We start from the raw sequence: 21083 nt of genomic DNA, 5'->3' as shown, positions 1-21083 counted from the left end.
TGCTTTACCGCCACCACCTGGCACGGAGCGGGAGTGAGGCGAAAATAAGGTTTATCGTACTGCAGACATGCAGGCTTGATGTTCAGAAATGGACAAAACCAAATATTTCATCAATCCTTGATTCTTTTTCTAGGGACAATCTAACATTTGGTTCGATTTTGCAAACTGTGTTGTAACGTTATTTTGGTTATTCTCTTAAACGAATCCAAATTATATATAAAGTCTTTAAAATTACTTCAAAAAAATAAACCATAAAAAATATAATATTCCAAAGCATCTACCCACTGATTTCCTTATCTGAGATAAATCACGTCTCCTATTATAGTTGAGTTGTTTTCCCCCCTCTTTCTCTCTCTCTTCGCATATGTGGCGTTTAATTTGTAATCTGTATAAATGTATATATTCACTGTCTATCTAACGGAGAAGTAAGGGTACTTAAATTGAATTCTAATAACTTTTTACATCTACTCCCTAGATTTTTAAACAAATATCTGTACTTTCGACAGAGACTCATTACTTTTGGTTAAACTGTATCATTTATAGCGTTTATACTCGGGAGTTAGCAAACTATGGGAATAACTGTACGCAGTCTGCACACACATCTACAAATATTTATTTTGGGCTTTGCAACACGATTATATTCTAGAAAGTGAACCGTAGATGTATTTACAGATATTATTATTCACTGTATCTGTATATTCACATGTACATGTACGATAAGCATGAACACCCTGTGGAATTTATCTTGTCCATTGAACTCACAATCAGCACATCATAGATATAACGGGGCATAAAAGCCATTCATGCACTTACATACAAAAAGGGAGTTTTAGAAATAAATAAGATCTTTATTTTTGTATTAAAAGGACCATTAAAATGAGGCTTATAAAAGTGTGTCACTGGGCAAACTTAATCAATGAGTTATTAAAATTTTGCAGTCCTTTGTTTAGAAACCAATATTAAGTACCGAACAAAATCAGAAAATTGTTTGGTTTTATGTGGAAAAAAAATGGAATTTATCTGGTAAATTTGATTAAAACCAGGGTAGTGTATTTGCTTTTATCCCAAATATATGTTCCAGTCTATTTTATGAAATGTTGTGTATAACTAAAGAAGTAATGTTTTCTTTACACATTGGGTTAATCTAAAAAGTTAACCCTCCACGGTGTAAGTTTTTCTTATTTTCTCATCATAAAGTATATTCATTCAACCCAGCTTTCATATTTTTTAGCATCTAAAGGCAAATAATCCTAATTATATTCACACCGGTGTATACAAACTTTTTTCCCAGGCCTGACAGAACCTGTACTGATTTGTTTGGATGTGGATTCCAAGCTCAGTGATCAGATCAAGGTAAAAAGGCAGAACTTGCTTTTGTTTTATTTACCTTTTATTTAATCTGAGAAATTAGATGGAAGGTTTTGCATTAATTTTTTACAACCTCAGTACAGGATTATTGCATCTACTCTACATGCTAACTTATGTTAAATCAGCCTCTGTGTCAGTGTCTTGGTCTTTCTACTTGGTGATCTGTCTTCAGACACTTGCTATTCAAACATTTTGTATTCTTCTCCCAGAAATGTTGAATGATTTAAATGTAAAGCCCAAAGCAAAAGTCCTTATAGTCACCTGGATGTTTCCATGGCTTTGAGCATGTTTTTATTTCTTCTAACTTCCATCAGCTGTCATTCTTCCACCTGTGTGTGGATGACAAGTCGGCTCTGTTGCTCCACCTCCTGAGGAACGTAGTGAAGCCTCAGAAACAGACAGTGGTCTTTGCTGCCACCAAACCTAAAGGAGCCTAAAGGAGGTAAGATAACAGTGTAGCATAGATTTGTGAGAATGTTAAATATTGTTTTAAAAACTAGAGCTTTAGTTGACTTCTTATTTTTTTCTGATGTCCAGCTGCTGTCGTCAGAAGGTTTAGAGTGTGCCTACGTCTACAGTGCCCTTGATCAGACTGCCAGGAAGATCAATATTGGGAAATTTGTGCATTGGAAAGCCATGGAGCTTCTGGTGACTGATGTTGCTGCTCGTGGTATAGGCATCCCCCTGCTGGACAATGTCATCAATTACAACTTCCCCTCCAAGGCCAAACTTGTGCCAAAGTGGCACAGCCTATAGTCTGATTTGTCCTGATGAAATGCAGTATTCTAATAAGCAAAGAAACACATAATTCTCTCCTGATATAGACCATCTTCAAAATCAACTCCAGTAGTAAGACACCAGCGAGTGAGGTGATGCGGGCCAAACGCTCTAAAGACACTCGGCTAGTGGACAAATTCAGCAAGCAGAGAGAGGACCGAGCTGCAGAAAGCAGGATGCAGCAGCCAATCAACCCCACCACTACTGCTGACTGTGACATCACAGAAAAGGAGGAGACTGATCTAAATGTAAGCATGGGTGAAGTATTGCTTCTTTCTTTCTTCCCTGGATCATTGTAGTTGCAGGTTCAGATCAGTTTCATAAAGGATTAAGCACACATGTGAAAAAAAGGATTATTAGACTGAGTTAAGTTATTAATGCTTAAACTTTGGTGTCATTAACTCTTGCTCTTATCGTTCTGTCACAAACTATACTGGTCGTGTATAGTTCTGCATTGCATGGAAGTCAGTGTACCGCAACATCTTTTTGTCTGTCTGTCCTATAATTTCTCATACACTGTAAAAAGCTGAGGAATCAAAACTAGCGGAGAGGTACACGTTAGGCTCCTGAAACAGGAATTATGCACTTAGGATGCATTTTTTGTGGTCATATCATTTTAATTTTCCCAACATCTAATTGATAGCCCAAAAACTTCAATATTATGATATAGATGATATATTACAATATTGCCCGACAGTAAACTATAATGGTATTTACATAGTAGAGGAGATCAGATATAGACAGTGTTGGGCAAGTTACTTTGAAAAAGTAATTAATTATAGTTACTAGTTACTTCTGCAAAAAAGTAACTGAGTTAGTAACTGAGTTACAAGATTCTAAAAGTAATTAATTACTGAAAAGTAACTATTGTGTTACTTTAAAAAAAAAAAAAAAAGTTTAACCCTCTGGGGTCCAGGGTATAATTGACCATTTTAACCACTTTTAATTTTCCCTCTACATTTCACCTTTACAAACTATTTACTTTGCCTTGTTTGGTATCATTCTTTTTAGCACAACCTCACGTGTCTGAATTTACAGTTATGTTTTCATTTTGACATACTGTATTAACACAATTGATCTAAAATCAGACAAAAAACATAAAATCTGAGTAGAAAAAGTTATATTTTTTACTGTAACAACCACAAACATGTTTATTGAATCATATTTCATAACTTTAAATGCAAATATAAATGGTCAATTTTAAAATCATATGCACAAGGTTTGCAAACAACAAAGTTATTTGCAGCCATTTACCTTTTACCCCCTTTTTAAAATAACCATTTCAAACTATTTACATAACGATCAGCTGTTCTGCATTCAATAACATGCCACACAAATTATCTGTGCCACTCCAAAAAACTATTTTCTCTCCACTATAAAGGAGAACACAGCCTGATACCTGCAGGTCTGACAGCAGCAGGTGTATCACCCCTCCTGTTTCTACCTGGAGACAGCAGTCGCCTCATTGTTCTGACACACAACACAAAACTATCCACAACACTACACACTAACTACACAAGACAACACATTAACTACACACTCCAAACACGCTAAACGTCACAAATCTCTCACATCTCAAAACTCGCTCTCTTTTTCTGCTGTCTTTCTTTCTCTCCCTCTCTCTCGCCGTCACTCCTAAAACTTCCCCCTCTTCCTAACCAACCAAATGTCATGTTGCCATATCATTTTTTGATTGGTCGACATGGTGCATTTTTCCACCTACACAAACAGGCTGTTTTTTGTTTTGTTTTTTTATTTTTTGGTCATAAGCAGAGAGTGCTTGCTAACGCTGTCCTTAGACGTTAAACGCGACGAAACTATTCAGGAAAAATCTCCGCGTATATATTGTTTATCATGACTCTGGTTTTACGTGGCCTATCAACACAATTTAAAAACTGGTATATATCACCCTGTTGCTTTGTCATCTTGAGGTGGTCATGTGATTGGCTTACCACGACTACTTTATTCTTCCTCAGTCAAACAGCAGCACTCATGCGATTGTTTTGCCCCCTTAGCTACACGTGTTGTGCCAAAAAGTGAATGTCAGCCAGAAAGTGATTGCCATCCGTGGGAGCGCGCGCAGCTGCTTAAAGCTGTAGCGCCTAGTTACTTACATAGACAGCTACTTACGTGCAACTGATATAAGGTGCGGTAAGCTGAACACAGCTTCAACCGTCTGTTTGTTAAAAATTAGTAACACAACCGCACCGCATTTTCTTGTTAGTAACCGTAACGGCGTTGTAACGATAGGAATAGTAATTAGTTAGATTACTCGTTACTGAAAAAAAGTAATGCCGTTATTTGTAATGGCGTTACCCCTTACAAGTAACGGCATTACTTTTTGCATTACTTGTAACGGCCCCATTACAAGTAACGGCGTTACTAATTCCCATCACTGGTCTACATATACATCATTTCTAATGTGGGCCGTGCTGTATGTTGTAGGACAGTGACATGTCTGACACTAACCATGTACCAGTGCCTGAGAACACTGGTGTGGAGGGGGAGATTGTTTTGCATTCAAACTCAGAAGTTTGAATGCAAAACAAATGTGTTGTTTAAACTAGAGACAGCACTTGTGACTGAACAATAAATACTGTTCTGGGAACTAATTAGATTTTACAGTGACAATGAATCTTCCATGGTTTGTTTAAGATCTCAGTTTCAATTGCCAAGAGGACCTGGTCCCTGCACTTGACACAGCTGTCAATGCCCATGATATTGAGATGGTCTTTGTAGATGTGCCTGTATTATTGACTGCTTTGAAATTTACATTGAAAACCTAAAAACCTGAAAGCAAGGTCAGAAACATATTCTAATTACAAACATTGCTATACAATGAAATATCCCGCTGGTGTCACACCACAAAGAAGAGTTTCCTATATATCAAAAGGGTGGGGTGGCAAATCATCGGACAAACACTTGATTGAACAAAGTGGGTTTTTTGGACTTCCTCAGCCCAGGTGATGTGATATTAGCAGACAGAGGGTTTGATATTGCAGAATCTTTGGAGATGTAAAATCTCTTTTTTATAATAAACAATAAAACCTTTATTTATCCTTACTGTATGAACATTCTTGGAGTCCTTGAAATCTTGTCATGTTGAAGTTACTCATGTGATGTGATGTCATCATAATGGTCCAGCTGGTATGCAACCATCATATTAGAGTTCTCTTTCTTCTCCTGATTTAATAAACCTTTTCTATGATGGTGTCACATTTACAGCGGTTGCAACAATTGCAACTAAAAGGACCCTGAAAAACTGGTGCACTGCCTACAGAGTCTAATAAGTGCCACCACTGTAACCACTGCACAAATGCAACACACTTATCTGCAATCTGCAAATAGCCTTAAACTAAATCCTAACTTTGTCATCAGGAAGATTAAAAGAAGAAAAACATGTTTTGTAATGTTTATTCACCTGAACCTCCACAATTAAAAAAGCATCAAGACTTTGACCTTTCCATACGAAGAAGTGACATATGTAAAAAATGTAATGATAATTATAATAATAACTTAAATAATAATATAACTATAATACTACTACTATTAATGACATTAACAATAATAACAATAGCAAACATAATAATAAGAATCAGTATAGTAATGATAATAATAATATTAACAACAAGAAACATAATATTACAAATGGCAACATAAACAACATCATCATCAAAGCAATAAAATAAAAAACAATAATAACAATAATAATAATAATGAAGGTGTTGCTGCAGATCTGAGTCCAGACTCTGCAGCTTTTCTAGTGCTGCAAAGAATGCACATCAACATTGCCTCTATAAATCTCTAAAAACATACTGTTACCAACTTTACATATTATGTTAGAATAACATACTTACACAGATAATTGTTCAGATGTTTCCTCACAGATGAGCGGAGTTATGCCTACATGGTCATACTACTTTCTTTTGTCTAGTAGGTGTAGGTAGGCGGATCGATCCAAATATCAATAGTATCAATACCAACACTAGTATTGGTATCGGATCAATACTAACACGACTGGACCGATACTTTGCTTTTATGCTTCAAGTTCAGTGTGTAGCCCACTGAACTGCGCTAATTATTTCTTTGGAAAAAAAATGAACTTTAACTTTAAATTAACAAAACTTCTAGTTAAGTACAGTAGCAAAGTATTTGTACTTCCCACCGCTGGTTGAGCTGTCTCTCGTTTGGAAAGGTCAGGTTTTTTGAGCTATATTTTGCTATGAGTTCTGTTTAAATTACTTCTTTTGTGGGCCCACCTATTTATTTAAAAAGCTTATTTCTGTGATGTGTATTTTTGATGTTATTTTTGTCTTTTCTGGAGTATAATGAAACCCACATTTTGGAAATTACACCTGTGCCTGTAAATCCTTGGGTCCTTGGTCACTGAAGGCGAGACTTTTCTAAATGGATTAAAATGTCACAATTGTTGGCACTTTCACGTGGAAGGATTTTGAATGGATACCTATCATTACTTTGACGATCACATTTTTAATCTGGACTCGTTATCTACAAATATAGTAGTGACTAAAACTGTAAAAATAATCTTTTCTTGTAAAAACAAGATTTGGCGATGGAAAAATTAAATACATAAAGCTACAGCATCTAAACATATAACTATAACAGCCCTGTACTTATGGTTTTTGAAAGTTGCAAATGCTGCTTTTCCAGCTCTGAACAACAAAGGAAAAACTCAGAAAGTCAGAAATTTTAGATTTACATGCCAAACGTTAACTGTTAAATGATCACCTAAAGGCTGTTTAAAATAAATTAAGTACATTACCTGTAAAAATATCCCGTGAAGTTCTACAAACCAAACTGCATGTGTACCTTGCTCACAAAGACAAAAACAGTGACCCAAACAGTTTCCAGAGCATTTTTAATTGAAAAAAAATGCGCTTAAATATTAACAAACACAATAAATAAAGTTTGATACATTTCAATTAATCATAAATAGGTGGGACATAAACAGAGAATGTATAACTTCAAACTTAAAAGAATTTGGTGATCAGTGCATTAACAACATAAATAAAACAGATTAGACATCTTAAAAAAATCAGATTTCCTTCACACAGAACAGTACATTACTTTGGTCACAAAGGAAAAACTCTGATGTGTTAATGAGAACATCTTTCAAATGACCGCCTCAGTGGACTCAAACATCACTCAGACATTCATTGGTAATTGTGCGTTGCAGGTTTCGAAAAGTTGCCAGCAACCTCGTGTTTGCTCGTTACACCCGTCAATCAAAAATGTAAGCACGCTCTCATAAAATCACACGCAGGCCTGATTGAGGGGCTGTCCTTTTAAAAGCAGGTATTTTAATTCTTCATTGCACCGATATATTCATCCCTCATAAGAATTTTTGTTTTCTCCCTTAGGTTAATAATAACTTTGTGCAAAATACTGATGGGGAAATTAAAGCACATGTTCATTATATCCATTCAAGTATTTCATAACACCCATGTCTTTTTTTTTTTGTGAAAAGTTATAACGCGTTCTAAACTACTAGAAACAGGCACAAAAATATTCTGGTTGTTTCAAAACATGCATTGACGTCAGTGGAAGATTACATTTCGCTCTACATGCTTATTCTGAGGTTAGAGGATTTTGCTGAATGAGAATGAAGATGTGTAATGCTGGTCTACTTACAGTCAACTACTGAATAAGCTGCAAGGGTAAAGCTACAAACGCCATTGTGATCCATTTACATACTGAGCATTTGAAACCTTACAGTTCAAGTTTTCATGTTCAGCTCCCCTCGGGTCAAAGAACTTCACGTCTTACAAAAATACACAGCAGGTAGGATTTATCCAAAACAGAGATACTTCTGAAGGTCAACTAAAACGCTCTACAATGTTTAGGTGTTTGTGTGCATGTATATGTGCGTGCAATGCTATATATGATATGAAATGTGTCTACACTCATGATACGCAGCGTCATGGTGTGGCTTCACTTGTTCTTTCCCTCTAGTCCACTCTCTGCTCTCAGGGCTTGGCTGCTGGCCGCAATGAAGTTCATCCAGTGTTTGAGGTCCTCCGGAAACTCTGGGCACTCGATCTATAAGCGGACAAAGTGTTAGATGAATAAAATTGATTAATCAGCCAATAATACTCAAAGTTTTGTGATACTAAAATGTGATGATTTTGTGGATTCTACTCCTGAACGGAAGCACTTTGAGGATGATGTCGCCACTTCCCTTACCTTCTTTTTGCAGATAAATTCAATGATGGTTTCGGGGCTGCAGTGCACCACATTCTGCCTACAGAGCATGATCGCAGAGACGAAGCCATCTTTCTTGGATACAAAACGCTGCTCCAAGTAAAAGGCTTTCTCATCCCAGCCCAAAACTTTGGTCCGAATCTCAAAAGCCTCACGGAAGACCAAGGAGCGTCGGTACCGGATGGTAGAAGCCCCTACCACCAATTTCGCCCCCAGTTTGCGTGAGGCCATGAACAGCCCGTTTCTCATGTAATGGTGAAAGCGCGCAAAGTCACACTCCCTCAGATACCGAGAGTTGTTCATGTGGCCCAAGTAGTCCAAATCATGTGGAAGGACCATGCCTTCGATGCTCTGCTCGGCTAAAATGTCCCGTATCCTGGGCTGGAACCATGCCTGGATGAACACCTGGGCCCCTCGCAGGAAGTACCAAACATCCAGGCTGCAGAAGAGCAGGAGGAGGGCACCCAACGCCAACAGCAACATCTCTCTGGAGAAATAGTTCAAATATTAGTATCAAAAATGACAACTGAAGCTTTTAGAAAAGAACGTGTTTATTTGCAATGTTACAGTCATTATCTTTTTTCCTTTCTTTTTTTAAATAAAGAAATAAGCAGTATTTAAAGAGTCTAAATTGAAGATTGCCTTCAGGATTAAAATAAATGCATCTTTGACCTCATCAATGACGGTGCAGATGTGAAAAAAACAAGGGATCAGTGTTCCCCTCCTCACACTGACTTGAAATTAACCTGGCTAAAAATACAGAAGCAGCACATTTTCACAAGCAGTCGATTCAACCTTGAGAGGATTGTAAAGCTAACGCTTCTCCTTTAAAATGAACGGGCTGCAGCCTGCCGTCAAAGCCAAATCTGTTAGCTTAGCCGCTAGCTGTCAGCAGCCGGTGCCCTCGGAATTAAAGCGAGCACAGCCTCCTCGCACAGCCGCTACACTTCAGTTCACCATATCAGACATTAAGCGTCAACCATACAGGCGGCAGAAGTATCTTTTAATGCCCGTGGAACTCACTGTGCGTCCTGAAGAAAGTGCTATCATGGAAAGCGGTGCAACTTGAAGAAACCGGTAGAATCAATGAACATAATTTCCGGGTGTATGACGACAAGAAGCCTTATTGGTTGACCTGTCGGCATGGTTACACGAAAACGTTTTCGCGTTTTCCAGGGATTGGCGATACTACAGTTACACGTGATTTAGTTACTTATTTATTTTATATCTTAATTTATTCATTTGAACCTTGGTTAACACAGAGACGGTATGTAAGGTCACGGTCATGATACATCCGTGCACCCTTTCATTCACTAGAAATTACTGTTTATTTTGTATAAGACAAAATGCTGCTTTTTAAACATAGCACTGCCAGTAAATGAAAACATATTAATAATAATAAAACTACTTAATGTTTGTTTGTTTTTTTATTAAATGTTATGGTACGAGAGTTAGTATAGTTTTGTTTGTTTTTTTAATTTTCTAATTAGTTTCCATTCCTAGGCAGCTTTCTCCTTTCAGTTGAATTTGCATCGTCTCAGAATGCTTGTGTAGGTTCAGTGTTAGTTTTAGTCTTATTAATATAATATGGAGGATATTTGTCAGGTAGATTTCAGAGATTCAGAATAGTAATTACAACACAGCACTTTGTGGAGGAATGTGACTCATCCAAGTCTCAACAAATGTATGTATCAAATCCTCAAAAGGCAAGACTAAAGCTAAGAATATTTCCTAGAAATATTTCTTTTAGTTTAGTTTGTTTTGTCAGTAGACAACAACATCTCAATTACTATGTTTTAAAATTATTTTTGATTGCAATGAATATTTTTCTTCACTCATAGTTTGTAGCTTTGCTTCTTTGTTGGGACACTTTTTATTGTAAGGTAAAAATCCTACAATAATTCAGAGGAAACCTAGCAATCAAATGAGCAAGCACTTGGTGACAGAGGGAAGGAAAAACTCCCTTTTAACAAGAAGAAACCACCAACAGAACCAGGCTCAGTGAGGGGCGGCCATCTGCTGTTACCAGTTGGAGAGAGGGGAGAGACAGGACAAAAAGGGATAGGCTGTAAAAGTTTAAGGCTTATGGCCAATAATGATACTTAGTCTACACGTGGCACCTTAGTTACAGAGTAACAATGCACTGGATTGACTTTATCTACACTTTTATGAATAGTGTAGATAGTGTATTCTTTTCCGGGTACTTTTTTCCCACTGTTACAAACCTCTGAACCAATTCTAGTTTACAGTGGATATAAAAAGTGTACACAGCCCTGTTAAAATGCCAGGTTTTTGTGACATTCAATGGTATTAACTCAAAATTTGCTTCAACAAAGTATTGGTAGTCTCCCAGTACTCAGATTTCCTCCCACAGTCCAAAGACATGCAGTTATAGTGGTTAACTGGTGATTCTAAATTGCTCATAGGTTTAAATGGTTGTCTGACTCTTGGCGTTAGCCCTGTGACAGACTGGCGACCTGTCCAGGGTGTACCCCACCTCTTGCCCTATGGTAGTTAGATAGTCTCCAGCCCCCCTGAATTGGATAAGTGGGGGTGAACTGATGGATGGATTGTACAGGTTATAGGTGACATGAAAAGTGAGAAAAGTTTTGAATTGATTTATTGTAGTCTTATTTTTCACATCAAGAAAACCTGACATTGTATCTCTTATTTGTAACCGCCAGTCAGCCATGTGCATGAGAAGTGTTTGTGACATGCTTTGTGACTCAGTGTCCAGGCAGCATTCATGACACAGTCATTCTGACTGAATTTTCAGCTTACTTTTTGAGTTTTACATGAAATCTGTGGATGTTACAAAGGCTGATGTGTCCTGGCAGTTCTGATCATGCAAACTGTGTGATCATCCCATCACTCAAGCATGATGTAATTCCCTGCTACACCTGTTCACACTGCAACACACACACTCTCATATAAAGTAGTTTAATTGCTTCCCATTCGGTTATAGTAAAAACTCCAAACCAATTTCCTGAATTTGTTTTATTGCTGTCATACCACATCATAACACACCTTATAAAACTGTATTACTTATATTTTCTAATATTTTATTATTATTATTTTTACCATAACTGTCAAACTCTCAGAATAACGTAGTGTGCTGTTAATCAAGTGTTTCATATCTGCAAATGTTGGAATCTAAAGCTTGCTGTACAAAGTGCAGGCACAAGTGTGTTCAAGTGAAGAGATTCTGAATAGGAGTAGACTTTCCTCCTGGGCTTGTAAACAGGCTGACTCAAAAGAAGCCACTTTTAATATCTGCCCATGAAAGGTTCTATTTGTTCTTCTCCTCCAGGCCACTCTCAGCCCTGAGGGCCTGGCTGCTGGCAGAGATGAAGTTGACCCAGTGCTGAAGATCCTCTGGAAACTCAGGGCACTCCACCTGCAGCGTGCAAAACACAAGCTCAATGTTATTCAGAGGGACTATGTTTGTAACTCATGCATCTGTGTGGTTTCCTCCCTTACCTTTCTTTTGCACAGGTGCTGCAGAATCTTGTCCGGGCTGCTGCGTATGACACTCTGCTTGCAGTACATCACGGCACACACCAAGCCATCTTTTGTTGACACGAATCTCTGCTCAAGGAAAAAGGCTTTGTCATCCCAAGTGACAATGCGACTGCGCAGCTCATAACCCTCTCCGATACACAGAGCCCTGCGATAACGAATGGTTGTGGCCCCCACCACCATTGAAGCTCTGAGGGCCCGCACAGCCTTAAACACGCCGTTACGCATGTAAAGAGAGAAGCGAGCAAAGTCACATTCCCGGAGGTACCGAGCATTGTTCATGTGGCACATGTCGATGTCATGGGGAGTGACCCGGCCTGTTAGGACCTGCTCTGCTGTGACGTCCCAGACTGGAGGCTGAAACCAGGCCCGCAGGATGACCGCTGCGGCCCGCAGGAAGTACCACACATCCACCATGCAGAAGAGAGCCAGCAAGATGGCGAGCACCCACAGCACCCACCACATCTCTCTAGGGAAAATACATTAATATTTATTAGTATTAATATGGTCATTAAGTGAGATGTATAAAAAGACAAGTCAGCCTAACAAATAATGAGCATAACCAAAGACAGACAGTGTTTCCCCTGTTCAACGGACAGACATTTTAGTCCAAAAACAGAAATGAAAATAAATAAAATATTTAGGGTCAAACACGGGCTCAGTGTATGTTCACCGTTTAACACCCAGCTGGTCCAGCAGGGTGCTACTATGGTTCGACTTCCATAGTAATGAAAAGGGTAAGTAGCAGCCAGGTACTGTTAATCAAATGTGCCTAATCAGTAAGTGAGAGCACCCCTGTAAAACCAGGGGATTTTTGCTGGTTTGGAGCATGCAGGTGTGTGTTGAAACCCCCCCCCCCACAGTTTTTCCTGGGCTGGATCTGCCAGCAAATTCACCTAAAGAAACTGAAACTGACTACTGCATGGTCTACTGAAAAAAAGAAAATCCCAAGAGCTACATCTCAGACCATACAGGCCTCAGTTAGCATATTAACTATAGTGCTCGATTGTTAACATGCCAACCATTGAGCACGGTGGTGGATGGGTGATGATTTGGGCTTATCCTGGAGCCACAGGACTTGGGCACCTTGCAGTCACTGACTCAACCACGAACTCCTCTGTATACCAAAGTACTCTAGAATCAAATGAACCGAAGCAACATTGTAAAGAATGAAAAGAAGACAAAATCCTTACACAATGATGTAAGTGGCTGATAAAGTCATACAGAAAACAAGTACTTCAAGTTATTGCTGATAAAGTTGGCTTGAAAAGCTACTGAGTCATGGGGTGTATTTAGGTTTTTCACAGAATTAAAAGACAGTATTACTACTAGTAAGTAAGTAGATGACAGAATGAGCCTGTTATCTTTGTAGGTATTGACTTGTAATATGCATGAATTTATTTGCTGGGCATGTACTGCAGCTGATTACTTGAGGTGGATCCTCGTTTTCCCCTTTTAGCAGAGTGACTTATGCTTAAACGTTTACATATTTCACACTTATTTACAAATTCCTAAAATGAAGATGATTATTTCTCACTTGTTTTTTATTTCATGAAACACAAGTGAATATTTAGCCTCTTCTCCCTGCAGCATGCTGTTGTGATTTAATCAGCTTAATCCAGAGTTTGTGTGTCCATACCTTTCTGGAGGCACTTCTTCCATTATTATGAAGGGCAAATGGGGAATCTCTACAGATCCGCTGTGATGTACCCTGTTCTCAAAATGAGTTTCTACTTTCGCAACACCTGTGTACTGATTTAACAAATCGTTAGGATAAACCGGTGCTGCAGGAAAGACAGGCTGCCTCTGCAAAAGCCGCACGTCTTAAGTGCACATGCAGCTCAGAGAAAATGAAAAGACTGATACTTTTATTTAGATTTTAATCTAGTTAGTTATCATTGATCCTCAGTGCTACCTATATGACTACCAAAGCTAAGGTTTGTGTGACATTTCATTACTACTAATAAAACTAATAGACGATAAATCACCGCATCCACATAACTTTCATTTCATTCAGATTAAACTAAGGTTACGACCAACGTTCGGGGTGGGCTAAGTAAAAACACCTGTTTGTGCGGGTATTAAGTTCATTTTTAGTAAAAGCCAGTGGAAAAAGACGAATAACCGTCAACGTGTTTACGCTTTACAAAAGGTAAAGTATTCACCTGCTGTCCGCTTTGTCCTGTTCAGACTCAAATCTGTCGAGTCGACAACACAGACCGCTGGGCAAGAGTAAAGCAAAAAGCGATGAACGCGGATAAAACTCTTCCGGTGATGGCCTTCAAAATAAAAGCATATTTACAATATTGCGTTAAAAATTCAACCCAAAAGGACGTAAGCAGGCTTAAAACTAAACAGCTTAATGTGTAATGACTTAATGTTTTAAAATGACCTATAACTGTTCAATGATGTTAAGTGCTCAATGTTTTTCCAACCTCGTTGACATTTAATTTGAAGGCCTTAGTGATTCACTTCGTGCCATTTAGACGTGACGTAAGAGGAAATGGCGGCGGTGATTGGTTATTTATTAACCTATTACACTTAACAGAAGTCCACAACAGCAAACATGGTGGTAGAAGAAACTTCATGAGAAGCTTTTTAAAACCTTAATTTTATTGCAAATTTAGCAAATCTTTCAAATAAATTTAAAAAAAATGCAGCTTTTATGTCAGAGACCATTGAAATTTTCTTTTAATTTTAATATTTAAAACTCAGACCCATTGTTCCAGTGAAAGTAACTCTTCATGCTTCTGCATACCGAGATATTTTAGAGATTTTCATGCTCACAACTTGGGGATTTGCCCCTTCCTGTTCCAAGACATGGTTGACCAAGTTTGGTGTGGTAGAACTTGATTGGCCTGCAGAGAGTAATAACCTCAATCCAAAAATACCCCTGACTTCCTCATGGAGAGAGTTCCTCTCATGCTTTCTTTAAATCCACAAAGATACAGTGCAACTCCTTCATACCTTCTATATAGTGTTCTGTCAACACCCTAAGAATTTAGTCTGAATTTGGAACATTAGTAAGAATAAAAGAATGAGCTAGAAATACCAGAAAATCTGCCATCACTCATTTTAATACTTTATTATATATTCGCAACCACAATAATTGCAATGAACTCTTATTAATCACTTCAAAAACAGAAGATAACCAAGCAATTTGGTCAAATAATGAACAGCACAATCAACTGAACTGAACATGTGTTTATATTAGCGGCTATGCAGCTGAAATTTTTACGATATTTGACTTTCCCATACAGGAAGTCTGGTTTGGCTCTTGTAGAAGAAGTTCTATAAAAGTATGCAATGAACAGTGAATAAAAACTGTATTAAGTGCTCAGAGTCCTTTATAAACAAATTTTCAGAAATGAATAGAAAAACAGACCTGAGACTTCACTAACTTGGTAACTTGTTCAGAACTTGTGTGATAGAAACGCCACACCACCAACAAGCTGAGACAAAAAGAAAAAAAGAAGAAAAAAAGAAACCCCTATAAAAGTCTAGCTAATCTTCAGCCAGTCTGTTCCCTCCACATTCACTGAATTTGGCGAGCTCGATGATCCATCACCATTTTCTTCATGTCCCTGTCCGCCATCATGTCACTCGCTTCAAGCTCGTTTCCTGGGCCAGCCATCGGATCATACCGGTGTCTGGAAGAGAGAGGAGATTCACAACACTAGAACATAATCTGCCTGATCATTTAGTGAAAAGCCAAAAGCAAGTTAAAAAATGCTAATAAACCAGACTGTGAGGCAACTTTTGGAACTTTATGAGGACTTTTAACCCCTGAACTCACTGTTTGAGGTGTTCCTCAATGGCTTTCCTTTCATACACGGTGCCATATACAGTTTTCACAGGATCAACAAACATCTTCTTGGTTAGAGGACAAATCAGATGTTGGGGTATAAACTCTGGCACAGGATCAACCAGTTTCTTTAGAAAGGAAAATAAGTCAAAGTAATGTGATCACAAAAAAACCTTTTACATAAAACAGAAAAATCCCATAAATACTTTGTTCACTCACTCACCTCCTCCATGCTATCCATTGACTTTCCAGCATGTTCCTCCGTGTGCTTTCTGGCTTCTCGTTCGTACGTCTCGCGGCTCGTCAGGAATTCCTCGGCTAAAATGCTTCCAGGAAAAGGTTAATATGCAAATATAAGTATTCATGTCTGGGGTCTGAAATAGCATCTGAAAAAAGTAAGCTCTACAAGAATCACAGAACAATTCAGCAGACTGTTTATCAGTTTAGAGACACATTTCCCTCACAGAGATCATCTAAAACTCACACCTCGGTCTGAACACCAGCTCATCATCCATATCATTAACTTGTATGAAATACTCAAAAACATCTGCAATATAACTAGCTGATTATATTGCAGCAGTTCTGAATGCAAAAAGGGGTCAAATCTGGTCCTAGCAACGTGTAACTAATAAAGTGGCTGTTGAGTGAATACAGGAATAAAGTTGTGCATGTCTCACCTGTCCAGTGGGTCATCAGGCTCAGGGATGATGAGGAGTCCATACACAGCATCAAATATGTCCCTCATGGTGATGTGGGCATTGTAGCTGCGATCAAATATGTTGTGGCAGATGCGGCCGACACTGTTGACATTGCAGTGGTACACCTGCCGCTGTGTTAAGATAAATGCTCGCTACGAGAAACACACACATGCAATCACCACTTTTATATTACCCTAATAACTGGAAACCATTTTAATATGAACACTGTAGATGTCTAAACAGTTTTTGTTTGTATTTTGTCAGGATACACGTGTGACAAAGCGAATGAGGGGAGGCTTCACTGGGTACTCAGGACCAAACTGGCAGTACAGCTCAAACACTCCTTTCTCATATGGTGTGTCAGGAGGTCCTTGCATGAGAATCCTCCAGAATGCTGAAAATCAGAAAACAATCAAACATTGTTGCTATTCAAGGATTTCATCATTTTAATCAAGTTTTAATCACTACAGGTCCTAGAAAGTGTTGCTATGCAGCTCCCAACAGTACAATGACTGCAAACACAAATCCCTAATAAGTAATCAAGATGCTGCATTCATTTTTTTCCATTTAATTATTTGATTAGCATTCAAATCTCCCAATGAATACAGAATAAAGATCTACCACAAAGCAAGAATTCATCAGCTGCATCACAATGAAAACACTGATATTATGGGTCTATAAGGCAGCCCAGATCAAATAAAATACACAGAGCAATACAAACACAGGTCAGGCAAGAGACCACATTACTTACTTAAGTCTGACTCTGATGGATAGACTCTAAAGAAAGGATGAGGGTCACAATGCAGGCACTTGAGCTCCTCCACGATACGTTTGTCCTTCTCCATGAAACGACCATCCTTTGCCTCCCGAATCTTCTTTTTCAGAGCACTGTATTGAATTGAATGCATTTTATATAATGTTTCATAAGGAATGCATGTAATAAAAAAGGACCACAAAAAGTCAAAATTATCACTATTCATATAGGAGAAGAATACGGAGGCATTGAGTCTTAATCAACAAAATATTTTAGACTGTTGTGAAACTTATACAAGTACGTGCTCAATGACATGCTTTTTGTCAGGAAGCCTATACACATTTTTAACCTCCTAGGACCTGGCGTCCACATATGTGGACATCACATTTTGGGTTATTTAGACCAAAATACTGAATTTTGCTCTACAAAGGCCTGATATCCACTTCCGAGGACATTATACTGCTACTGTTCTATCAAAATTTTAAACGAATATCCTCATATGTGGCTCTTATTTTTCTTAAAGACAAAAATAAGGTAAAAAAAAAAATCTGGTAATTCTTTGTTTTTACATTCATTGGGCCCCAATATGCCCAAATATCAAAGAGAAATTAAAAATGCATGTTGTGGAAGAGTTCGGGTCTTAGGAGGTTAAAAATAAAAACCCAGCTTCCATGGCGCCTGATGCAGTACCTGTCCTGTTGAGAGGTGCTTCTACTGGGTGCCAGAACCTTGTAAAAATAAGATTTTGCAGTAATCTGCAACTACAGTGGGAAAAAAAAGTAGTTTCATGAAAACTGACATTTACTGATGTCTTACAAGTGGAAGCAGACTACTTTTTCTCTTGAGGTATGACTGTAAATGGAATCTCTTCATATTTTGGACAGCTGAACAAAACTATATTGGACAGATTAGAGCAGTGTTTCCCAACCTTTTGGAGACACGGCACATATTTCACATCAGAAAAATCACGTGGCACACCACCAAACAAAAATGTCACAAATAGCATATTGATAAATTTTCTCCGGGCACCAGGTATAGCAGAATTGGCTCGATTTGTCCCCAGTATACCTTTTTTGCTTTCTTCTGACCACTACTCATGCTAAGCCCTTCATCTGGGTCAGAATTTTCTCCAGGACCCAGGTTAGACTGACCACTTTTTCTTATCAAATATTCATCTATTGCTATTCGTGCTGCGTCATCTCACAGCATGACTATTATGCAAGTTCTTCTTCGCCTTCTTCAGTTTTATTGGCAGTTGGTGACCCATTTAAATAGAGGAGGTATATGGTATATGTACTGCCTTCTAGTGGAAAAGAATGTAATTGTCCTGCCCGTTACTCTCGCTTAAAGTCAGGTGGAACCAGACGATCTTCCACGGCACACCGTATCATTTCTAACGACACACTTATGTGCCACAGGCACAGTGGTTGGGAAACACTGGATTAGATAAACCATGCAAGCAGAGTAAATTGTTTCATTAACAGCTGAAGAAACTCATTTTCTTTGATCAGCTGTGTTCTTAGCTTCTACAGGATGGGTGTTTCTGCCGCTCACCTTTCTGTCACCGTCACTTTGCTGTTTATCTGGCTTGGCAAGGATGTCTCTGGATATTCATCATAGCCCCGAGTAGTAAACATGCTTTTAAGTATTCCCTATAAAACATGAAAAAAATATAATAAACATATGACGGCATGTATGAAGTTAAAGAGTGATCAGATTTCCTTTTGAAGCAGACTATAAACCGACCTCAGTGATGGAAGAAGGGTCAAGTTTTGTCTTGGGCTTCCTCTGCTCCAGAGACAGAACTGTTTCGATCTCAAAGAGTTTCAGACCGTCTTTGACTGTCTGTGGTTTGAAACAGCAGCCACCTGTAAATGGGTTTGAAATATTTAAAAAAGGAATTCTTAAAACACAAGTCACTGTTTGGCCCTTTTTGGCATCAAATTTTTTTTTATAAACTTTATTATGTTTACATAAGTCAGAGTTTAGGACTACACTGCATATACAGATACATGTAAATACAGAAAATAATGACAAATACCAGAAATACTGCAGAGACTGAGTTAATGTCTCATGCTCAGTTAACTGATTATAGAACTAAAGCACAACAAGAAAAAAAATCCTGAAAGCAGTTGAGATGAAATCACAAAGGTCCAATAAAATGGGCCAAAAGTTGATTCCATGCGTGCCCGTTTACAGGTTTGCTTCCCGCGATTCCAGTTCTAAACAGCTGCAGGTTCCCATTAACCTAAATTCACACAGAGAGTACACACCAGCTTCTATGTGCAACTGACGCTACTTTTTGTTGATGATCATTTTGTGTCCAGCTATTAAGCAGATGCCAAATAGCAAACAGTTCATTACGTCCAAGCATGCAGATGGCGCACCGGTTAAAAAATGCATCCAAGAGCTGGCCTTACTTTTTTTTTTTGCATAGGGGGTTGTGCATGGCAGACTTGAGTTCTAGTGTGATGTTTTTAGGCGTGTGAGAAAAAAGCTTTTGTACAAACCAGTTGAACTGTTTACAATCAGTGAGACTCCTCTTCCAACAGATTGCAGCTTTTAGATTAATTTAAACATGGGATAATTTTTTTACTTTTAGGGGCAGAGACTTGTGCATTATTTTATACATATATATATAGTTTTACCTGTTGCATTGCTGATTCCATGGAGCATGTTGTTTTCCACATTTCCAAGAAGGATTGAATCCACAGTGACGTTTGCTTTCAGCAACTTGGCTGTCACAGCAACTGGGTCCATAAAGGACCTATGGCAAGATGAAAACAGTCAGCTGCTGCCCCAGAAAAACATAATTGATGGGTGATCAAAGGCAACTTAAGCAGAGAGGGAAACTTACCCAGAATCACTGCCATCAGTGAGGCACAGGATGCGGAGTCTACAATCTGGGAAGCTCGCCTTGACCTTTTCCAGCTCTGAAGCTCCACGTCGTAGCGCGTCATACAGCAGAGTACATCCGCTCGCCTCAAGGTTACGTGTGTGGACCTAAAAAACAAAAGAACCCCAAAAAGGCGACAAGGAAAAAATTTATATTAGCACCACCGAGCAAGTTGTTTATTTACAGCATGTTTATGTATTTACTGGAATGAACAATGGGGGGGAAAAAGCTGCCAGGCTGACCCAAGTTAAATATTTATTTTTTAGCTTTATTCTATCAAAACTTCGAATTACTGATCAGGTATCTCAAAAACTCAGTGATTCTGAGTATGTCAAAATTTCCTCACTCACAATACCACCTCACAATTTTTACATATAGAGGGCAATAAAATTCTTCTTGAGTGGAGGTAACAAGCTTCCAGAGGAAAGCCTTCCATCCTCAGAATGTTTTGCAATCACCTTGAACTTCTCCAGATTTTCTGTGAATGTGTGGAGCATTTTCACCATGGAGTCAAACTTTACAAGACCAATGACGTGATAGAAATCATACGCCATGCTCCTCGTGGCAAAGTTGTCAAAGAGCTCTTTGACAGCGTTGATTTTCTTTATTTCTGCATTTTCGTAGCACTCCTCTTCCATCGAGGAGCTTGTATCGATCAGTACCTAAAGTAATAAAGTCAGGAAGAGGAACTGTTTAGCAAATGTTTTGATTCGATTCCTTTACAACAAAAAATTTTCCCAGATCTCACCAGTATTGCCTCATTTGGAGTTCTGGTTGTAACAAATGACTGGTCGTCTCTGTGGTCGCCAGTGCTGTATTAAAAAAACCCAAAACACCATCTTTATAGCTTTACACAGTTAACACAAAACAAGCATCACATACTCTGTGAATTTCCTTTTATTGGTTGGGGAGTTTGTTCCTTTAATGCATATCAAGATGCACAATTCAGTTCAATTGAATTTTATTTATATAGCGCCAAATCACAACAACAGTAGCTTTTAGGCATTTTATCTTGTGAGATAAAGAAAAAAGGATCAGACAAGC

At 38.4% G+C, this 21083-nt stretch overlaps 3 protein-coding genes and 1 long non-coding RNA gene across 8 annotated transcripts in view; 1 reads left to right on the top strand and 3 right to left on the bottom strand.

Annotated features, from left to right (window-relative positions):
- The first annotated feature begins 128 nt into the window (after positions 1 to 128).
- Positions 129 to 2614, top strand: LOC102082100 (uncharacterized). Its single transcript, XR_003214820.1, has 3 exons — positions 129 to 1353; positions 1683 to 1810; positions 1906 to 2614. It is a non-coding gene; the product is annotated as an uncharacterized LOC102082100 (long non-coding RNA).
- Positions 2615 to 7010: 4396 nt separating this feature from the next.
- LOC100691691 (protein THEM6) lies at positions 7011 to 9548 on the bottom strand. The gene is made up of 3 exons (XM_003437835.4): positions 9391 to 9548; positions 8350 to 8854; positions 7011 to 8205 (listed from the first exon to the last, which is right to left on the bottom strand). Exons 2-3 carry the CDS (start codon positions 8848 to 8850, stop codon positions 8098 to 8100), a joined length of 609 nt encoding a protein of 202 aa, XP_003437883.1. The 5' UTR covers positions 8851 to 8854; positions 9391 to 9548; the 3' UTR covers positions 7011 to 8097.
- Positions 9549 to 11349: 1801 nt separating this feature from the next.
- Positions 11350 to 14184, bottom strand: them6 (thioesterase superfamily member 6). 3 transcript variants are annotated; one of them, XM_003437836.3, is made up of 3 exons: positions 14052 to 14184; positions 11848 to 12355; positions 11350 to 11764 (listed from the first exon to the last, which is right to left on the bottom strand). In XM_003437836.3, exons 2-3 carry the CDS (start codon positions 12349 to 12351, stop codon positions 11657 to 11659), a joined length of 612 nt encoding a protein of 203 aa, XP_003437884.1. In that variant the 5' UTR covers positions 12352 to 12355; positions 14052 to 14184; the 3' UTR covers positions 11350 to 11656. The 3 variants fall into 3 exon arrangements, with proteins under 3 accessions (XP_003437884.1, XP_019203799.1, XP_025756231.1); XM_019348254.2 differs by lacking the exon at positions 14052 to 14184 and adding an exon at positions 13526 to 13626; XM_025900446.1 differs by lacking the exon at positions 14052 to 14184 and adding an exon at positions 12909 to 13018.
- A 763-nt stretch (positions 14185 to 14947) lies between these two features.
- Positions 14948 to 21083, bottom strand: part of LOC100692229 (uncharacterized) — a 28437-nt gene continuing 22301 nt past the window's right edge. For all 3 annotated transcript variants that reach the window (XM_013268573.3, XM_013268575.3, XM_013268579.3), the window contains 12 exons: positions 20788 to 20851; positions 20498 to 20701; positions 20001 to 20146; positions 19792 to 19910; positions 18890 to 19011; positions 18698 to 18795; positions 17141 to 17277; positions 16659 to 16783; positions 16369 to 16514; positions 15915 to 16017; positions 15683 to 15819; positions 14948 to 15536 (listed from right to left, as the gene is read on the bottom strand). In XM_013268573.3, the coding sequence (XP_013124027.1) occupies positions 15422 to 15536; positions 15683 to 15819; positions 15915 to 16017; positions 16369 to 16514; positions 16659 to 16783; positions 17141 to 17277; positions 18698 to 18795; positions 18890 to 19011; positions 19792 to 19910; positions 20001 to 20146; positions 20498 to 20701; positions 20788 to 20851 (1516 nt within the window). In that variant the 3' untranslated portion in view covers positions 14948 to 15421. The remainder of the gene's footprint in view (positions 15537 to 15682; positions 15820 to 15914; positions 16018 to 16368; positions 16515 to 16658; positions 16784 to 17140; positions 17278 to 18697; positions 18796 to 18889; positions 19012 to 19791; positions 19911 to 20000; positions 20147 to 20497; positions 20702 to 20787; positions 20852 to 21083) is intronic.

This window comes from Oreochromis niloticus, linkage group LG18, assembly GCF_001858045.2.
Source record: "Oreochromis niloticus isolate F11D_XX linkage group LG18, O_niloticus_UMD_NMBU, whole genome shotgun sequence".
Lineage (NCBI taxonomy): Eukaryota > Metazoa > Chordata > Actinopteri > Cichliformes > Cichlidae > Oreochromis > Oreochromis niloticus.
This window is presented reverse-complemented; position numbering and strand designations above follow the sequence as displayed.

Excerpts from the sequence above, each read along its gene's own strand:
- LOC100691691 (XM_003437835.4), bottom strand. The coding sequence starts at position 8,850 with ATGTTGCTGTTGGCGTTGGGTGCCCTCCTCCTGCTCTTCTGCAGCCTG. Across the intron at positions 8,206-8,349 it reads AATTTATCTGCAAAAAGAAG|ATCGAGTGCCCAGAGTTTCC; the intron begins GTAAGGGAAGTG and ends GTCCGCTTATAG.
- them6 (XM_019348254.2), bottom strand. The coding sequence starts at position 13,548 with ATGGAAGAAGTGCCTCCAGAAAG. Across the intron at positions 12,356-13,525 it reads GAAGAAGTGCCTCCAGAAAG|AGAGATGTGGTGGGTGCTGT; the intron begins GTATGGACACAC and ends TATTTTCCCTAG. Across the intron at positions 11,765-11,847 it reads AGCACCTGTGCAAAAGAAAG|GTGGAGTGCCCTGAGTTTCC; the intron begins GTAAGGGAGGAA and ends TGCACGCTGCAG.